The following is a 21,284-nucleotide window of genomic DNA, read 5'->3' as shown; positions in this document are numbered from 1 at the left end:
ACCACTCCAACACTATATCCCCCCCTTCTTTTAACATTTCTGTCATGATCCCGTCAGTTCCAGCTGCTTTACCCCCTTTCATTCTACGTAATGCCTCACGCACCTCCCCCACACTCACATCCTGCTCTTCTTCACTCCTAAAAAACGGTATACCTCCCTGGCTAGTGCATGAAATTACCGCCTCCCTTTCTTCATCGACATTTAAAAGTTCCTCAAAATATTCTGGCCATCTACCCAATACCTCCATCTCCCCATCTACTAACTCCCCTACTCTGTTTTTAATTGACAAATCCATTCGTTCCCTAGGCTTTCTTAACTTGTTTAACTCACTCCAAATTTTTTTCTTATTTTCATTAAAATTTCTTGACAGTGCCTCTCCTACTCTATCATCTGCTCTCCTTTTGCACTCTCTCATCACTCTCTTCACCTTTCTTTTACTCTCCATATACTCTACTCTTCTTATAACACTTCTGATTTGCAAAAACCTCTCATAAGCTACCTTTTTCTCTTTTATCACACCCTTTACTTCATCATTCCACCAATCACTCCTCTTTCCTCCTGCACCCACCATCCTATAACCACAAACTTCTGCCCCACATTCTAATACTGCATTTTAAAAACTATTCCAACCCTCTTCAACCCCCTTCCCCACTACTCGTACTTCACCAGCCCTCCTCCTTGCCCTATACACGAAATCACAGCTTCCCTATTTTCATCAACATTTAACAATTCTTCAATATATTCCCTCCATCTTCTCAATACCTCTAACTTTCCATTTAATAACTCTCCTCTCCTATTTTTAACTGTCAAATCCATTTGTTCCCTAGGCTTCCTCAACTTAATAATCCCACTCCAAAAGTTTTTCTTATTTTCAACAAACTTTATTGATAACATCTCACCCACTTTGTAAAACCCCGTCATATGCTAACTTTTTCTCCCTTACTACTCTCTTTAAATCATCATTCCACCAATCGCTCTTCTTCCCTCCCACACCCACTTTCCTGTAACCACAAACTTCTGCTGAACACTCTAACACTACATTCTTTAACCTACCCCATACATCTTTGACCTCATTGCCTATACTCTCACTAGCCCATCTATCCTCCAATAGTTGCTTATATCTTACCCTAACAGCCTCCTCTTTTACTTTATACACCTTCACCTCCCTCTTAATTGTTGTTGCCATTTTCCTCTTGTCCCATCTATCTCTTACTCTAACTGTAGCTACAACTAAATAATGATCCGATATATCAGTTACCCCTCTATATACGTGTACATCCTGGAGCCTACCCATCGACCTTTTATCCACCAATACATAATCTAACAAACTACTTTCATTACGTGCTATATCATACCTTGAATATTTATTTATCCTCTTTTTCATAAAATATGTAATGCTTATTACCAAACCTCTTTCTACACATAGCTCAATTAAAAACTCCCCATTTTCATTTACCCCTGGCACCCCAAATTTACCTACTACTCCCTCCACAACATTTTTACCCACTTCAGCATTGAAATCCCCAACCACAAGTACTCTCATACTTGGTTCAAAACTCCCCATACATTCACTCAACATTTCCCAAAATCTCTCTTTCTCCTCTACACTTCTCTCTTCTCCAGGCGCATATACACTTACTATAACACTTTTCACATCCAATCTTTATTTTACTACACATAATCCTCGAATTATAAGAAAATAAGAACATAAGAAAAAAGGAACACTGCAACAGGCCTACTGACCCATGCAGAGCAGGTCCATGTCCCCCCCCGGATTAGACCAATGACCCCCCCGGATTAGCCCAATGACCCCCCCGGATTAGCCCAATGACCCACCCAGTCTGCTCACCTCCACTCAAGGATGGACCACGGCACCAGACCCAGCAGCACAAGCTAGTCAGGTCCAACTCACACCCACCCACACCCACTCATGTATTTAACCTATTTTTAAAACTACACAACGTTTTAGCCTGAATAACTGTTCTCGGGAGTTTGTTCCACTCATCCACAACTCTATTACCAAACCAGTGCTTTCCTATATCCTTCCCGAATCTGAATTTTTCCAACTTGAAACCATTGCTGCGAGTCCTGTCTTGGCTTGAAATTTTCAGTACACTATTTACATCCCCTTTATTTATTCGTGTTTTCCATTTATACACCTCGATCATATCCCCCCTAATTCTACGCCTTTCGAGAGAGTGCAGATTCAGGGCCCTCAGTCTATCCTCATAGGGAAGATTTCTGATACATGGGATCATCTTTGTCATCCTCCTCTGTACGTTTTCCAGAGCATTTACATCCATTCTGTAATACGGTGACCAGAACTGAGCAGCATAGTCTAAATGAGGCCTATAGTCATTTATAGTCCCTCTTTTCCTGCTATAGCTTATCCTTCAACATTATTGCTACACCTTCTTTAGCTCTAACTCTATTTGAAGCCCTTGACCTAATCCCATTTATTCCTCTCCACTGAAACTTACCCACCCCCTTCAGCTATGTTTCACTTAAAGCCAGGACATCCTGCTTCTTCTCATTCATAACAACCACAAGCATCTCTTTCTTATCATTTGCACAACATCCACGCACATTCAGACTTCCCACTTTGACAATTTTCTTATTCTTATTCTTTTTAGTAATTATTACAGGAAAAGGGGTTACTAGCCCAATGTTCTCGGCATTTTAGTTGACTTTTACAACATGCATGGCTTACGGAGGAAAGATTCTTATTCCACTTCAACATGGATATAAAAGGAAAAGTAATAAGAACAAGAACTATTAAGATAAAATCAAAGAAAACTCAGATGAGTATGAATAAATAAACGTGTACATGTGTAGTGCGACCTAAGTGTAAGTAGAAGTAGCAAGACGTACCTGTAATCTTGCATATTTATGAGACAGACAAAAGACACAAGCAATCCTACCATCATGTAAAACAATTACAGGATTTCGTTTTACACTCACTTGGCAGGATGGTAGTACCTCCCTGGGTGGTTGCTGTCTACCAACCTACTACCATATATATATATAAAACTGGGATGCTTAAATGTGCGTGGATGTAGTGCGGATGACAAGAAACAGATGATTGCTGATGTTATGAATGAAAAGAAGTTGGATGTCCTGGCCCTAAGCGAAACAAAGCTGAAGGGGGTAGGGGAGTTTCAGTGGGGGGAAATAAATGGGATTAAATCTGGAGTATCTGAGAGAGTTAGAGCAAAGGAAGGGGTAGCAGTAATGTTAAATGATCAGTTATGGAAGGAGAAAAGAGAATATGAATGTGTAAATTCAAGAATTATGTGGATTAAAGTAAAGGTTGGATGCGAAAAGTGGGTCATAACAAGCGTGTATGCACCTGGAGAAGAGAGGAATGTAGAGGAGAGAGAGAGATTTTGGGAGATGTTAAGTGAATGTATAGGAGCCTTTGAACCAAGTGAGAGAGTAATTGTGGTAGGGGACCTGAATGCTAAAGTAGGAGAAACTTTTAGAGAGGGTGTGGTAGGTAAGTTTGGGGTGCCAGGTGTAAATGATAATGGGATCCCTTTGATTGAAATTTGTATAGAAAGGGGTTTAGTTATAGGTAATACATATTTTAAGAAAAAGAGGATAAATAAGTATACAAGATATGATGTAGGGCGAAATGACAGTAGTTTGTTGGATTATGTATTGGTAGATAAAAGACTGTTGAGTAGACTTCAGGATGTACATGTTTATAGAGGGGCCACAGATATATCAGATCACTTTCTAGTTGTAGCTACACTGAGAGTAAAAGGTAGATTGGATACAAGGAGAATAGAAGCATCAGGGAAGAGAGAGGTGAAGGTTTATAAACTAAAAGAGGAGGCAGTTAGGGTAAGATATAAACAGCTATTGGAGGATAGATGGGCAAATGAGAGCATAGGCAATGGGGTCGAAGAGGTATGGGGTAGGTTTAAAAATGTAGTGTTAGAGTGTTCAGCAGAAGTTTGTGGTTACAGGAAAGTGGGTGCGGGAGGGAAGAGGAGCGATTGGTGGAATGATGATGTAAAGAGAGTAGTAAGGGAGAAAAAGTTAGCATATGAGAAGGTTTTACAAAGTAGAAGTGATGCAAGGAGGGAAGAGTATATGGAGAAAAAGAGAGAGGTTAAGAGAGTGGTGAAGCAATGTAAAAAGAGAGCAAATGAGAGAGTGGGTGAGATGTTATCATTAAATTTTGTTGAAAATAAGAAAAAGTTTTGGAGTGAGATTAACAAGTTAAGGAAGCCTAGAGAACAAATGGATTTGTCAGTTAAAAATACGAGAGGAGAGTTATTAAATGGAGAGTTAGAGGTATTGGGAAGATGGAGGGAATATTTTGAGGAATTGTTAAATGTTGATGAAGATAGGGAAGCTGTGATTTCGTGTATAGGGCAAGGAGGAATAACATCTTGCAGGAGTGAGGAAGAGCCAGTTGTGAGTGTGGAGGAAGTTCATGAGGCAGTAGGTAAAATGAAAGGGGGTAAAGCAGCCGGGATTGATGGGATAAAGATAGAAATGTTAAAAGCAGGTGGGGATATAGTTTTGGAGTGGTTGGTGCAATTATTTAATAAATGTATGGAAGAGGGTAAGGTACCTAGGGATTGGCAGAGAGCATGCATAGTTCCTTTGTATAAAGGCAAAGGGGATAAAAGAGAGTGCAAAAATTATAGGGGGATAAGTCTGTTGAGTATACCTGGTAAAGTGTATGGTAGAGTTATTATTGAAAGAATTAAGAGTAAGACAGAGAATAGGATAGCAGATGAACAAGGAGGCTTTAGGAAAGGTAGGGGGTGTGTGGACCAGGTGTTTACAGTGAAACATATAAGTGAACAGTATTTAGATAAGGCTAAAGAGGTCTTTGTGGCATTTATGGATTTGGAAAAGGCGTATGACAGAGTGGATAGGGGGGCAATGTGGCAGATGTTGCAGGTGTATGGTGTAGGAGGTAGGTTACTGAAAGCAGTGAAGAGTTTTTACGAGGATAGTGAGGCTCAAGTTAGAGTATGTAGGAAAAAGGGAAATTATTTCCCAGTAAAAGTAGGCCTTAGACAAGGATGTGTGATGTCACCGTGGTTGTTTAATATATTTATAGATGGGGTTGTAAGAGAAGTGAATGCGAGGGTCTTGGCAAGAGGCGTGGAGTTAAAAGATAAAGAATCACACACAAAGTGGGAGTTGTCACAGTTGCTCTTTGCTGATGACACTGTGCTCTTGGGAGATTCTGAAGAGAAGTTGCAGAGATTGGTGGATGAATTTGGTAGGGTGTGCAAAAGAAGAAAATTAAAGGTGAATACAGGAAAGAGTAAGGTTATGAGGATAACAAAAAGATTAGGTGATGAAAGATTGGATATCAGATTGGAGGGAGAGAGTATGGAGGAGGTGAATGTTTTCAGATATTTGGGAGTGGACGTATCAGCAGATGGGTCTATGAAAGATGAAGTGAATCATAGAATTGATGAGGGGAAAAGGGTGAGTGGTGCACTTAGGAGTCTGTGGAGACAAAGAACTTTGTCCTTGGAGGCAAAGAGGGGAATGTATGAGAGTATAGTTTTACTAACGCTCTTATATGGGTGTGAAGCATGGGTGATGAATGTTGCAGCGAGGAGAAGGCTGGAGGCAGTGGAGATGTCATGTCTGAGGGCAATGTGTGGTGTGAATATAATGCAGAGAATTCGTAGTTTGGAAGTTAGGAGGAGGTGCGGGATTACCAAAACTGTTGTCCAGAGGGCTGAGGAAGGGTTGTTGAGGTGGTTCTGACATGTAGAGAGAATGGAGCGAAACAGAATGACTTCAAGAGTGTATCAGTCTGTAGTGGAAGGAAGGCGGGGTAGGGGTCGGCCTAGGAAAGGTTGGAGGGAGGGGGTAAAGGAGGTTTTGTGTGCGAGGGGCTTGGACTTCCAGCAGGCATGCGTGAGCGTGTTTGATAGGAGTGAATGGAGACAAATGGTTTTTAATACTTGACGTGCTGTTGGAGTGTGAGCAAAGTAACATTTATGAAGGGGTTCAGGGAAACCGGCAGGCCGGACTTGAGTCCTGGAGATGGGAAGTACAGTGCCTGCACTCTGAAGGAGGGGTGTTAATGTTGTAGTTTAAAAACTGTAGTGTAAAGCACCCTTCTGGCAAGACAGTGATGGAGTGAATGATGGTGAAAGTTTTTGTTTTTCGGGCCACCCTGCCTTGGTGGGAATCGGCCAGTGTGATAATAAATAATATATATATATATATATATATATATATATATATATATATATATATATATATATATATATATATATATATATATATATATATATATATATATATATATATATATATATATACATATATCGTTCGAACATTTATGCTGACAGAAAGGTTATAGGATGATACTACGTAATCTGGATATCCAAAATGGCTGCCGTTTTCTTGGTAAAACAGACGTTACGGTCAATGTTGAGACACTCGCCTGCCCAGCGTCCTCGCACCAGGAACTAGATGTAATGCATAAATGATAAGAGGAGGTCGTGAGTGTAACTCTTGCATGGGTGATAGGAGGAGGTCGTGAGTGCAACTCTTTCATTAGTGATAGGAGGAGGTCGTGAGTGCAACTTTCATTAGTGATATGAGGAGGTTGTGAGTGCAACCCTTTCATTGGGAGGTTGTGAGTGCAACTCTTTCATTAGTGATAGGAAGAGGTCGTGAGAGCACCTCTTTCATTAGTGATAGGAGGAGGTTGTGAGTGCAACTTTTGCATGTGTGATAGGAGGTCGTGAGTGGAACTCTTGCATAAATGATGGGAGGTCGTGAGTGGAACTCTTGCATGAATGACAGGAGGTCGTGAGTGCAACTCTTGCATGAATGATAGAAGGTCGAGAGTGCAACTCTTTCATGAGTGATAGGATGAGGTCGTGAGTGCAACTAATACATGAGTGACAGGATAAAGTTGTAAAGGAGGCTGTTACAAATGTGATGAAATAATTAGGATCAATAAAATAACAAGAGAGAATTGCGAGAGCTGAGCCGTGGTCATATGACCCAACACATTTAAATGCAACTATTTAATCGCACATATTTTATGGCAACTCACACTTACAGTGTGGAAGACATTAAGAGGAGCAAAGGGAGGAACAAGAGCGAGGCACAAGAGCCAAGGCTGAACCCCCCCTCAGTGTGCACAACACAATTAGGTGAATACATCAAGGTGAATAAACACACACTCACCTAATTCGTCTCCCGTCACAAACTTGGAGAGGATGGAGCGGATGGCGATGACGCAGGAGTTGACAAGGAGCGCTGCAGCAGGTGCTGTAGGAGGCAAACCAGAACACATCCGCTCAACAATGCATACAAATTTTATACATATATACAAAAACACACACACATATATATATGTATATATATATATATATATATATATATATGTCGTGCCGAATAGGCAGAACTTGCGATCTTGGCTTAAATAGCAACGCTCATCTTGCCATATAGGACAAGTGAAAATTTGTGTATGCAATAATTTCGCCAAAATCATTCTGAACCTAACGAAAAAAATATATTTCACTGTGTTTGTTTAGTATTAAATTATTGTAAACAAATCTAAAATATATTTAGTTGGGTTAGGCTAAAATAAATTGAACTTGTTATAATAAGGTTAGGTAAGTTTTCTAAGTTCCTTTTGGTGCAAAATTAAAAATTTTTACATCAACATTAATGAAAAAAATATATCTTTAAACGTATAAGAGAAAATTTTAGAAAGGACTTAATTTTAAATGAGTTCTTGCTAATTGACCAGTTTTACATATTCGGCACGACATATATATATATATATATATATATATATATATATATATATATATATATATATACAGATATATGTCGTGCCTAATATGTAAAACTGGTCGATTAGCAAGAACTCTTTTAAAATTAAGTCCTTTCTAAATTTTTTTCTTATACGTTTAAAGATATATATTTTTCATTAATGTTAATGTAAAAAATTTTAATTTTGCACCAAAATAATCTTAGAAAACTTACCTAACCTTATTATAACAAGAACAATTTATTTTATCCTAACCCGACTAAATATATTTTAGCTTTGTTTACAATAATTTAATACTAAACAAACACAGTGTAATATATTTTTTTCGTTACGTTCAGAATGATTTTGGCGAAATTATTGCATACACAAATTTCACTTGCCCTATATGGCAAGATGAGCGTTGCTATTTAAGCCAAGATCGCAAGTTCTGCCTATTCGGCACGACATATATATATATATATATATATATATATATATATATATATATATATATATATATATATATATATATATATATATATATATATATAATCTCGAGCCGAATAGGTAAAACTTGAGATTTTGTCTTAAATAGCAACGCTCATCTTGCGAATAAGGCAAGGGAAAATTTGTGTATGCAATAATTTCGCAAAAACCATTGCGAACCTGAGGAAAAAATATATTTCATTGTGTTTGTTTATTATTAAATTACTGTAAACTTATCTAAAATATATTTAGTTGGATTAGGCTAAATTGAATTGCGCTTGTTATAATAAGGTTAGGTAAGTTTTCTAAGGTTTTCATGGTTCAAAATTATTAATTTTTACATTAACATAAATGAAAAAAAATATATCTTCAAATGTATAAGTTAAAGTTTTAGATAGGACTTAATTTTAATGAGTTCTTGCTAATTGACCAATTTTACCTATTCGGAACGATATATATATATATATATATATATATATATATATATATATATATATATATATATATATATATATATATATATATATATATATATATATATATATATATATATATATATTTATGTGTGTGTGTGTGTGTGTGTGTGTGTGTGTGTACTCACCTAGTTGTACTCACCTAGTTGAGGTTGCGGGGGTCGATTCCGAGCTCCTGGCCCCGCCTCTTCACTGATCGCTGTGAGTTGAGGTTGCGGGGGTCGAGTCCGAGCTCCTGGCCCCGCCTCTTCACTGATCGTGTGTGTGTGTGTGTGTGTGTGTGTGTGTGTGTGTGTGTGTGTGTGTGTGTGTGTGTGTGTGTGTGTGTGTGTGTGTGTGTGTGTGTACTCACCTAGTTGTACTCACCTAGTTGAGGTTGCAGGGGTAGAGTCCAAGCTCCTGGTCCCGCCTCTTCACTGGTCGCTAGTAGGTCACTCTCCCTGAACCGTGAGCTTTATCATACCTCTGCTTAAAGCTATGTATGGATCCTGCCTCCACTACATCGCTTCCCAAACTATTCCACTTCCTGACTACTCTGTGGCTGAAGAAATACTTCCTAACATCCCTGTGTTTCATCTGTATCTTCAACTTCCAACTGTGTCCCCTTGTTACTGTGTCCCATCTCTCGAACATCGTGTCTTTGTCCACCTTGTCAATACCTCTCAGTATTTTGTATCTCGTTTTCATGTCTCCCCTATCTCTCCTGTCCTCCAGTGTCGTCAGGTTGATTTCCCTTAACCTCTCCTCGTACGACATACCTCTTAGCTCTGGGACTAGTCTTGTTACAAACCTTTGCACTTATTCTAGTTTCTTTACGTGCTTGGCTAGGTGTGGGTTCCAAACTGGTGCCGCATACTCCAATATGGGCCTAACGTACACGGTGTACAGGGTCCTGAACGATTCCTTATTAAGATGTCGGAATGCTGTTCTGAGGTTTGCTAGGCGCCCATATGCTGCAGCAGTTATTTGGTTGATGTGCGCTTCAGGAGATGTGCCTGGTGTTAAACTCACCCCAAGATCTTTTTCCTTGAGTGAGGTTTGTAGTCTCTGGCTCCCTAGAGTGTGTGTGTGTGTGTGTGTGTGTGTGTGTGTGTGTGTGTGTGTGTGTGTGTGTGTGTGTGTGTGTGTGTGTGTGTGTGTGTGTACTCACCTAATTGTCACCTCACCTAATTGTGGTTGCAGGGGTCAAGACTCAGCTCCTGGCCCCGCCTCTTCACTGATCGCTACTGGGTCCTCTCTCTCTCTGCTTCCTGAGCTTTGTCATACCTCTTCTTAAAACTATGTATGGTTCCTGCCTCCACTACTTCACTTGCTAGGCTATTCCACTTGCTGACAACTCTATGACTGAAGAAATACTTCCTAACTTCCCTGTGACTCGTCTGAGTCTTCAGCTTCCAGTTGTGACCCCTTGTCCCTGTGTCCCCTCTCTGGAACATCCTATCTCTGTCCACCTTGTCTATTCCCCGCAGTATCTTGTATGTCGTTATTATGTCTCCCCTGACCCTTCTGTCCTCCAGTGTCGTCAGTCCGATCTCCCTCAACATTTCCTCGTACGACATTCCCAGCTCTGGGACTAGCCTTGTTGCAAACCTTTGTACTTTCTCTAACTTCTTGATGTGCTTGACCAGGTGTGGGTTCCAGACTGGTGCTGCATACTCCAGTATGGACCTAACATACACAGTGTACAGTATCTTGAACGTGTGTGCTACATAGTCCATCATTTCTTGTGTGTGTGAATGTCTTGTTCCTCATGTGTGTGTGTTTGTGTGCTACTCTCTCCACTTGTGTAGTGTGTAGCTGTGTGTGTGTGTGTGTGTGTGTGTGTGTAAGCGTTGAACCTTTAAGCGTCTTGGAACTTGTGGAAAATAGGAAACAATTAGGTTTGAACCATTGAAGGGAAGGAGAGCTTTGATCCCTTGGAACCAGAGCCCTTGACTAACATCAAGGTGCCTCCAGTGAGGGGCAGTCGTGTGTCTACACACGCAATATATAAAATAAAACACATTTCACCCCTACTCACGTACACACGTTTCTCATGTATGTGTATGTAATATCTAGTTGTGTTACCTAAACAGTGACCTGTGTGTCACATAAGCAGTGACCTGTGTGTCACATAAACAGTGACCAGTGTGTCACATAAACAGTGACCTGTGTGTCACATAAACAGTGACCTGTGTGTCACATAAACAGTGACCAGTGTGTCACATAAACAGTGACCTGTGTGTCACATAAACAGTGACCTGTGTGTCACATAAACAGTGACCTGTGTGTCACATAAACAGTGACCTGTGTGTCACATAAACAGTGACCTGTGTGTCACATAAACAGTGACCTGTGCGTCACATAAACAGTGACCTGTGTGCCACATAAACAGTGCCCTGTGTGTCACATAAACAGTGACCTGTGTGTCACATAAGCAGTGACCTGTGTGTCACATAAACAGTGACCTGTGCGTCACATAAACAGTGACCTGTGTGCCACATAAACAGTGACCTGTGTGCCACATAAACAGTGACCTGTGTGTCACATAAACAGTAACCTGTGTGTCACATAAACAGTGACCTGTGTGTCACACAAACAGTGCCCTGTGTGTCACAAGCAGTGACCTGTGTGCCATAAACAGTGAACTGTGTGTCACATAAACAGTGACCTGTGTGTCACATAAACAGTGACCTGTGTGTCACATAAACAGTGCCCTGTGTGTCACAAGCAGTGACCTGTGTGCCATGAACAGTGAACTGTGTGTCACATAAACAGTGACCTGTGTGTCACATAAACAGTGACATGTGTGTCACATAAACAGTGCCCTGTGTGTCACAAGCAGTGATCTGTGTGCCATAAACAGTGCACTGTGTGTCACATACACAGTGATCTGTGTGTCACGTTAGCAGTGACCTGTGTCACATAAAGAGTGACCTGTGTGTCACAAACAGTGACCTGTGTGTCGCAAACAGTGACCTGTGTGTCACAAACAGTGACCTGTGTGTCATATAAAGAGTGACCTGTGTGTCACAAACAGTGACCTGTTTGTCGCAAACAGTGACCTGTGTGTGTCACAAACAGTGTAGCTTTAGGTAGAGGTCGTTTTGATAAGGACCTGCCTCGTATGGGCCAGTAGGCCTTCTGCAGTGTTCCTACATTCTTATGTTCTTATGTTCTGTGTCACATAAACAGTGATCTGTGTGTAACGTAAATAGTGACTAATACATTTTTACCACTAAAACAATACCTGCAGACATCTTTCTCTGTGGTATCTTATAACTTCAAACATTCTCAGCTGACTGGTAGTTGATAAATTAGACACATGTGCAACTCTTGGGTATCTTTATTGAGGAAACGTTTCGCCACACAGTGGCTTCATCAGTCCATACATAGGAGAAACTTGAAGAATAGGAGGAGAATGAGGTAATCAGTCCCTCAACCTTGAGTCGATGTGTTCAGTCCATCAATCGTGAGTAGAATGTGTTCAGTCCATCAAGATTGATGGACTGAACACATCGACTCAAGGTTGAGGGACTGATTATCTCATTCTCCTCCTGTTCTTCAAGTTTCTCCTTTGTATGGACTGATGAAGCCACTGTGTGGCGAAACGTTTCCTCAATAAAGATACCCAAGAGTTGCACATGTGTCTAATTTATCAACATGTCGGTTCTCTGAACCATTCATCTGACTGGTAGTTATTATACAGCTGGGGAGGAAGAGGTCTCTTCCTTGGATCAAGCCTGACTTACGTGTTCAGCTTTTCACCATGAATATATAATAATAATAATAATAATAATAATAATAATAATAATAATAATAATAATAATAATAATAATAATAATAATAATAATAATAATAATAATAATAATAATAATAATAATAATAATAATAATAATAATAATAATAATAATAGTAATAATAATAGCAAAATAATAGCAATAATAATAATAATAATAATAATAATAATAATAATAATAATAATAATAATAATAATAATAATAATAATAATAAAATAGTACAAAATGCATCCTTACCTATCCAGACTAGGAACTCCGAGTTCTTGGAGACCAGCCCGTAGAAAGTGTAGTCTGCGACAGAGGCCAGAGCTCCCAGAATAGCTAGGATATTGTCTGAAACTCCCAGACCACGAGAGAGAAGAGGCACAGCCACCAGGGATCCTGTGGGGAGGATCACAGTTTTGCATTTGTGAAGCTGTAGATGGTGTTGACATGTTGTCTGCTAGTTTTTCTTCTGATGTTTTACCATATGATCGAAGTACATAGCACGAACACAAGACTGCGTTTACAAACATTAAAGATAGAATGCACACACACACATAGACACACACACACACACACACACACACACACACACACACACACACACACACACACACACACACACACACACACACACACACACACACACACACACACACACACACACACACACACACACACACACACACACACACACACACACACACACACATAAACACCAAGTGCAAAGTCATGAAGCTTGGACGAGGACAGAGAAAACAGCAGATAGGGTATAGGCTTGGGCGTCAAAGACTGCAAACCTCACTCAAGGTAAAGGATATCAGGGTGAGCATCACGTCGAACACATCCCCTGAGGCGCACATCAACCCAGTAACTGCTGAAACATATGGGCGCCTGGCAAACCTAAGAATAACGTTTCGTCATGTAAGTACGGAGTCATTCACGACACTGTGTACGTCAGGCCCATATTGGAGTATGCAGCACCAGTATGGAACCACACCTGGTCAAGCACGTCAAGAAAGTAGAGAAAGTATAGAAGTTTACAACAAGACTAGTCCCGGAGCTATTTGTATGTCCTACGAGAAGAGGTTAATGGGAATTCTACTTGACTACACTGGAGGAAAGGAGGGATAGGAGGACTGAGAGGAATTAACAAGGTGGACATAGAATATTTCAGAGATGTGACACATCAACAAGGGGCCACAACGGGAAGCTGAAAACTCAGATGAGTCACAGGGATGTTAGAAAGTATTTCTTCAGCACTAGAATTGTCAGAAATTGGAATGATCTGGAAAGTGATGTAGCGGAGACAGGATATGTACATAGCTTTAAGAAGAGGTACGACAAGGCTCTGAGAGCAAGGAGAGAGTGGACCTAGTCGTAACTTCTAGCGGGGCCAGGAGTTGCGACTCGACCCCTGCAACCACGTAACTAACTGACCACATATATAGTTGTGCTCCTGTCACTTCAGACACAGAAGACAAGACACTACTTAAGACACAAATAATCACCCACTTGAACCTGACTAATTAAAGCATGTATCATGTGAGAATCATAGTCACAAATGTAACTGTACCAGAAATGTCATAGTCAGTACATACATATACACAGTAAAGACAGCAAAATATAATGTTTCTCTTTGAGACGAAAGTCCCGCAGGTAGATAGTCAGAGATTGTGAATGTTTACAAAAAATGATAATGTCATCTCAGACTAATTTTACGCTCTTTCATTGTTTTGATTTGTAAAATTGCTCAAATTATGTATTCGAATTAATTTATCCGGGTATTATCAAAGTGCAATAGACATCTTGGATGACATCAAAATTCTTTATATTAGCAACCATAATACCAGCTCAGAACTCGTTTCCCATTTGCAGACGGCAAAAAGTTGCCTTCGAAACCAGAACCTGCCACAGGTTCCTCGTCCCTTTGAGAGCCACGATCTTGTGACGTTATTTTATTAATATTCATGGAGTCTACGCTCCCAACATACTCGGCTCCCACCAGCACGTATTTTGAGGTATTGTGGAATATACTACAATGATACTTAAACCCTTCCACTACATCATGAGAATATTTTATTTTATGAAGCACTAAACAAGGCTGGGTCATTCAGCGCTAGGAGCGGTGGAGGACTGTGCCACACTAAGACTTACCATCACACCATGACACAACCATGATACCTCACAGTATGATAATACCACTCCACTCTCTTACTAAATCAAGATCTTGCAGCTTCTATAACTATAACTCTCTCAACATTTTGCAGATACCATCACGAAGTCATGTTAAACGGCATAAAACAGAGTTACGTGCCCATGTAAAACTTTCACATCGGCGTATAAATGTCATGTTACTTTCAGTTTACGCCAGTGACTGGATGCTCAACAGAGCGGGCACTGACCGGTATATCGAGCACACAAGAAATATGTTAAAAGTTTTTCTACTGAAGAATTCTAAATGTCATATTGTAAGTAGCTAAAAGAATAAATTTATCTCGGCTTCACGAGAGAATCATTTGTCTTGGCTATGTTTAATAAAGCCAAGAACACCATAATTATGTTTTGAAATGAACCTGCATTGCATCTTGTGAGACATAAAGGGAGGAAAAAGTTGATTTGATGCATTATAATTGATGTAAGTAGATAACAACCAGGTCTTGATATCAGCCTCAAGCAACGGCAACTCTCCATTCCTTTCCCCATTCATCTAATTATTAAAGCTAATTTACTTCTTTCTTCTGTATTTATTGCGCTAACATCGCGCTTTTGATATATAAGGTTCCTTATAATAATCTCACGATTTCTCTGCTGCAGGCAGCGCATCACTTCATCGAAGACCATAAGCTTCTGCTAGGCTCTTCTCCTACCTTTCTGTCCTCCTCCGTTAGTGTCTCTTCTTCCTTCAACTTTATCACTTGTGAACGAACACAGCTTCTTGCATACAGAAACAATGTGTTGATCCTGTGGTCGTCCTCATTTTAAAGTTGAAGGTCGTCTGCTTGCGAATTTAGAGTAACACTTGCCATTATAACTTGCTTCTGCAACAAGACATGTTACGCCGTCCACTTGTCTCTTCTTTTCCTCATCTTACATATCACATTCCTTACCTCAGCATCCTCCGGTACTGTGTTTCTCGTGGTCGAGGGACCAACTTCACACATAAAAGACATTTTACTCATCTGTTACCTCAGGTCTTTTCCTTTATATAAATCTCTAGCAACATGTTTCTCTTTAATGTATTCACGTCTTTATACTGTATGTATTTCTATGGTGACCACTTATTTTAAAAACTCAAAATTTCCGTCGTTTCAAAGTTTACTCTCACGTCTCAAGTTGTGGACACCATCTTTAACTAAACTAAAGAATGTTTGCGGTAAATTAATTTCTTCTTGATCCTGTCTTGAAAAAACAAATCTAGAAACAGAATGAAAATTTAATAAAAAATCAGTTTTTACCAATCCAAATAGAGAATTTAATGTTCTAAAATTTCATTTTTTTTTTAATTTTTAATAAAAAAAACAGGAAAAAACTATCGTTTGTGAAATATTAACAGAAAACTAAACGTGAGTAGAAAAAATTTCTCAGTATGTTAAACTTGCCCTCCACATCTGGGGTTGTTTATTTAAAAAGTATACACTCGGAAAATCCTGGAAGGAATGGTCTCAAATCTGCACACAGAAATCACTCCCTACGAAAGTAAAAGACCGGACAGGCGATGCAAAATGCCCCCAATTGAAAGTAGGGGCGCCATTGGTACACTAAGGGAAAACACCATAAGTGTCCGGGGCCCAAGACTGTTCAACAGCCTCCCATCAAGCATTAGGGGAATTGCCAATAATCCCCTGGCTGCCTTCAAGAGAGAGCTGGACAGATACCTAAAGTCAGTGCCGGATCAGCCGGGTTGTGGTTCGCACGTTGGACTGCGTGCGGCCAGCAGTAACAGCCTGGTTGATCAGGCCCTGATCCACCGGGAGGCCTGGTCATGGACCGGGCCGCGGGGGCGTTGATCCCCGGAATGACCTCCAGGTAACCTCCAGGTAACCTCCAGGTAACCTCCAGGTAACCTCCAGGTAACCTCCAGGTAACCTCCAGGTAACCTCCAGGTAACCTCCAGGTAACCTCCAGGTAACCTCCAGGTAACCTCCAGGTAACCTCCAGGTAACCTCCAGGTAACCTCCAGGTAACCTCCAGGTAACCTCCAGGTAACCTCCAGGTAACCTCCAAGTAACCTCCAGGTAACCTCCAGGTAACCTCCAGGTAGCCTCCAGGTAACCTCCAGGTAACCTCCAGGTAACCTCCAGGTAACCTCCAGGTAACCTCCAGGTAACCTCCAGGTAACCTCCAGGTAACCTCCAGGTAACCTCCAGGTAACCTCCAGGTAACCTCCAGGTAGCCTCCAGGTAACCTCCAGGTAACCTCCAGGTAACCTCCAGGTAACCTCCAGGTAACCAGGTATTCAGGAATATATGTACAAATGTATAACATCTTCGGGAATATATGTTCAAAATTTCATTTTTTTATACATTATTTCCGCTATTTCCTATTTTTCAGGCTAGGTTAACTAGACTATTTGTGCTTCTCTCAGAAATCGTATCCCATCTTCTGTAGTCTTGTGTACTCTTACTTTCTGCAATTTTTCTCACCCTCTCTAGTACTGGTATGTACTCATAATTTAGTGAGGTATGATCCTGTACTCAGTGGTTTTCTATGGTAGATTTCACATGTCTTGTTCACTTGCAGTCCAAATCAGGTCCTATTTTACTGATTCATCATCCTCTCACCTTCCTGTTGCTTCTTTTGCATGTTGTTGCAGAAATGTCTACACTAATGCCTCTGATATTTCTGATCTCCATGTTCCCGGTTACTCATAAGAGCCTTATACCTCTTCCAGACAATTTCCACATAGTTGAAATCGCCCATTATCAAAAAAATTACAGTTAGCTCTGTTTTCTCAGCTGTTATTTTCAGTATACGACTCGTTCTTCTGCATTTGTTCATAATACTTTTATAATGGTCTCCTATTTTTTTTTAAATTATATACCTCCCATTATTATTACTTCTGGACAGTAGCTGTGTATCGTTCCAGTCACAGTATTGTGCCTTTTTGTGCTTAGAAGTTGTGATTAACTGAACCTTAGTCTTGAAAATCTCCTGAGTGAAGGTTTTCCTGCTCTCTGTATTACCACTGTATTAAAATCATCAATGTCATTCTTGCTTCTCCTTCACTTTTCTCATGCCATCCAAGAATGCTACATTTGCTATACCGCCTCAGAGTTTCAGCCTTACAATAGTTATAATAATTAGAATCTTTGTTGTTATTCTTTCTTCCACATCTCCACATCTCCACATTCTGAGTCTTCTGTCTCTCACAGTTTTCTAGACATTTCGCTAGGTTGATTTGTTTCTGGCAATAAATTTGAGAAAATAGTATACGGTGATTTCTCGTGGGTTCATTATGGAGAGTGAGACCTTGTGTTGTGTTGTGCTATGTTGTGTAGTGTTGTGTTGTATTGTGTTGTGCTGTGTTGTGTTGTGTTGTTTTGTGTTGTGTAGTGTTGTGTTGTGTTGTGTTGTATTGTGCAATGTTGTGTTGTATTGTGTAGTGTTGTGTTGTGTTGAGTTGTGTTGTGCTGTGTTGTGTTGTGTTCTGTAGTGTTGTGTTGTATTGTGTAGTGTAGTGCTGTGTAGTGTAGTGTTGTGTTGTATTGTGTAGTGTAATGTAGTGTTGTGTAGTGTAGTGTATTGTTGTGTTGTGTTGTGTTGTGTTGTATTGTATAGTGTGGTGTTGTGTAGTGTAGTGTTGTATAGTGTTGTGTTGTGTTGTGTTGTGTTATGTTGTATTGTGTAGTGTGGTGTTGTGTAATGTAGTGTTGTATACTGTTGTGTTGTGTTGTATTGTGCAGTGTTGTGTTGTGTTGTGTGAATTTTTAACACATACTTCCTCTCAGTTTTTACACAGGAGGATACCAGCGATATTCCAGTAATGATAAATTATGTAGAACAGGACGATAATAAACTGTGTACTATTAGGGTCACAAGTGACATGGTCCTTAGGCAAATAGATAAATTAAAACCTAACAAATCCCTAGGCCCTGATGAACTGTATGCAAGGGTTCTAAAGGAATGTAAAGAGGAGCTTAGCACACCTTTGGCTAATCTTTTCAACATATCACTACAAACTGGCATGGTGCCAGATAAGTGGAAAATGGCAAATGTGATACCTATTTTCAAAACAGGTGACAGGTCCTTAGCTTCGAACTATAGACCAATAAGCCTAACCTCCATAGTGGGAAAATTTATGGAATCAATAATTGCCGAGGCAGTTCGTAGCCACCTTGAAAAGCATAAATTAATCAACGAATCTCAGCATGGTTTTACAAAGGGGCGTTCCTGCCTTACGAATTTATTAACTTTTTTCACTAAGGTATTTGAGGAGGTAGATCATGGTAATGAATATGATATTGTGTATATGGACTTCAGTAAGGCTTTTGACAGGGTCCCACATCAGAGACTATTGAGGAAAATTAAAGCACATGGAATAGGAGGAGAAATTTTTTCCTGGATAGAGGCATGGTTGACAAATAGGCAGCAGAGAATTTGCATAAATGGGGAGAAATCAGAGTGGGGAAGTGTCACGAGCGGTGTTCCACAGGGGTCAGTGTTGGGCCCCCTGCTGTTCACAATCTACATAAACGACATAGATGAGGGCATAAAGAGCGACATCGGCAAGTTTGCCGATGACACCAAAATAGGCCGTCGAATTCATTCTGACGAGGACATTCGAGCACTCCAGGAAGATTTGAATAGACTGATGCAGTGGTCGGAGAAGTGGCAGATGCAGTTTAATATAGACAAATGCAAAGTTCTAAATGTTGGACAGGACAATAACCATGCCACATATAAACTAAATAATGTAGATCTTAATATTACGGATTGCGAAAAAGATTTAGGAGTTCTGGTTAGCAGTAATCTGAAACCAAGACAACAGTGCATAAGTGTTCGCAATAAAGCTAATAGAATCCTTGGCTTCATATCAAGAAGCATAAATAATAGGAGTCCTCAGGTTGTTCTTCAACTCTATACATCCTTGGTTAGGCCTCATTTAGATTATGCTGCACAGTTTTGGTCACCTTATTACAGAATGGATATAAATTCTCTGGAAAATGTACAAAGGAGGATGACAAAGTTGATCCCATGTATCAGAAACCTTCCCTATGAGGATAGACTAAGGGCCCTGAATCTGCACTCTCTAGAAAGACGTAGAATTAGGGGGGATATGATTGAGGTGTATAAATGGAAGACAGGAATAAATAAAGGGGATGTAAATAGTGTGCTGAAAATATCTAGCCTAGACAGGACTCGCAGCAATGGTTTTAAGTTGGAAAAATTCAGATTCAGGAAGGATATAGGAAAGTACTGGTTTGGTAATAGAGTTGTGGATGAGTGGAACAAACTCCCAAGTACCGTTATAGAGGCCAGAACGTTGTGTAGCTTTAAAAATAGGTTGGATAAATACATGAGTGGATGTGGGTGGGTGTGAGTTAGACCTGATAGCTTGTGCTACCAGGTCGGTTGCCGTGTTCCTCCCTTAAGTCAATGTGACCTGACCTGACTAGGTTGGGTGCATTGGCTTAAGCCGGTAGGAGACTTGGACCTGCCTCGCATGGGCCAGTAGGCCTTCTGCAGTGTTCCTTCGTTCTTATGTTCTTATGTTCTTATGTATTGCGTAGTGTTGTGTTGTGTTGTGTTTTGTGTTGTGTAGTGTTGTGTTGTATTGTGTAGTGTTGTGTAGTGTAGTGTTGTGTTGTGTTATGTTGTGATTGATCACCTATTTTTAGTTATGTAAACTAAAGTATGGTCGTAGTGTCTCGTCTTTAGTGTGTGTGTGTGTGTGTGTGTGTGTGTGTGTGTGTGTGTGTGTGTGTGTGTGTGTGTTTGTGTGTGTGTGTGTGTGTGTGTGTGTGTGTGTGTGTTTGTGTGTGTTTGTGTGTGTGTGTGTGTGTGTGTGTGTGTGTGTGTGTGTGTGTGTGTGTGTGTGTGTGTGTACTCACCTATTTGTACTCACCTATTTGTGGTTACAGGGGTCGAGTCCTAGCTCCTGGCCCCGCCTCTTCACCGGTTGCTACTAGACCCTCTCTCTCCCCGCTCCATGAGCTTTATCAAACCTCGTCTTAAAACTGTGTATGGTTCCTGCCTCCACTACGTCATTTTCTAGGCTATTCCACTGCCTTACAACTCTATGACTGAAGAAATACTTCCTACTATCTCTCTGACTCATTTGTGTCTTCAACTTCCAATTGTGGCCTCTTGTTTCTGTGTCCCCTCCCTGGAACATCCTGTCCTTGTCCACCTTGTCTATTCCACGCAGTATTTTATATGCCGTTATCATGTCTCCCCTGACCCTCCTGTCCTCCAGTGTCGTCAGGCCGATTTCCCTTAATCTTTCTTCATAGGACATTCCCCTTAGCTCTGGAACTAACCTTGTTGCAAACCTTTGTACTTTCTCTAGTTTCTTGACGTGCTTTATCAAGTGCGGGTTCCAAACAGGTGCTGCATACTCCAGTATGGGCCTGACATACACGGTGTACAGTGTCTTGAATGATTCCTTACTAAGGTGTCGGAATGCTGTTCTCAGGTTTGCCAGGCGCCCATATGCTGCAGCAGTTATCTGATTGATATGTGCTTCCGGAGACATGCTCGGTGTTATACTCACCCCAAGATCTTTCTCCTTGAGTGAGGTTTGCAGTCTTTGGCCACCTAGCCTATACTCTGTCTGTGGTCTTCTGTGCCCTTCCCCTA

The 21,284-nt window shown here is 40.5% G+C and overlaps 1 protein-coding gene across 5 annotated transcripts in view; it reads right to left on the bottom strand.

The window, feature by feature from the left end:
* Positions 1–21,284, bottom strand: part of LOC128689941 (proton-coupled folate transporter) — a 187,628-nt gene that overhangs the window by 17,705 nt on the left and 148,639 nt on the right. For all 5 annotated transcript variants that reach the window (XM_070088685.1, XM_070088682.1, XM_070088684.1 and 2 more), the window contains 2 exons: positions 12,738–12,881; positions 7,192–7,275 (listed from right to left, as the gene is read on the bottom strand). In XM_070088685.1, coding sequence (XP_069944786.1) covers positions 7,192–7,275; positions 12,738–12,881 — 228 coding nt within the window. The remainder of the gene's footprint in view (positions 1–7,191; positions 7,276–12,737; positions 12,882–21,284) is intronic.

Source organism: Cherax quadricarinatus, chromosome 25, assembly GCF_038502225.1.
Source record: "Cherax quadricarinatus isolate ZL_2023a chromosome 25, ASM3850222v1, whole genome shotgun sequence".
Lineage (NCBI taxonomy): Eukaryota > Metazoa > Arthropoda > Malacostraca > Decapoda > Parastacidae > Cherax > Cherax quadricarinatus.
This window is presented reverse-complemented; position numbering and strand designations above follow the sequence as displayed.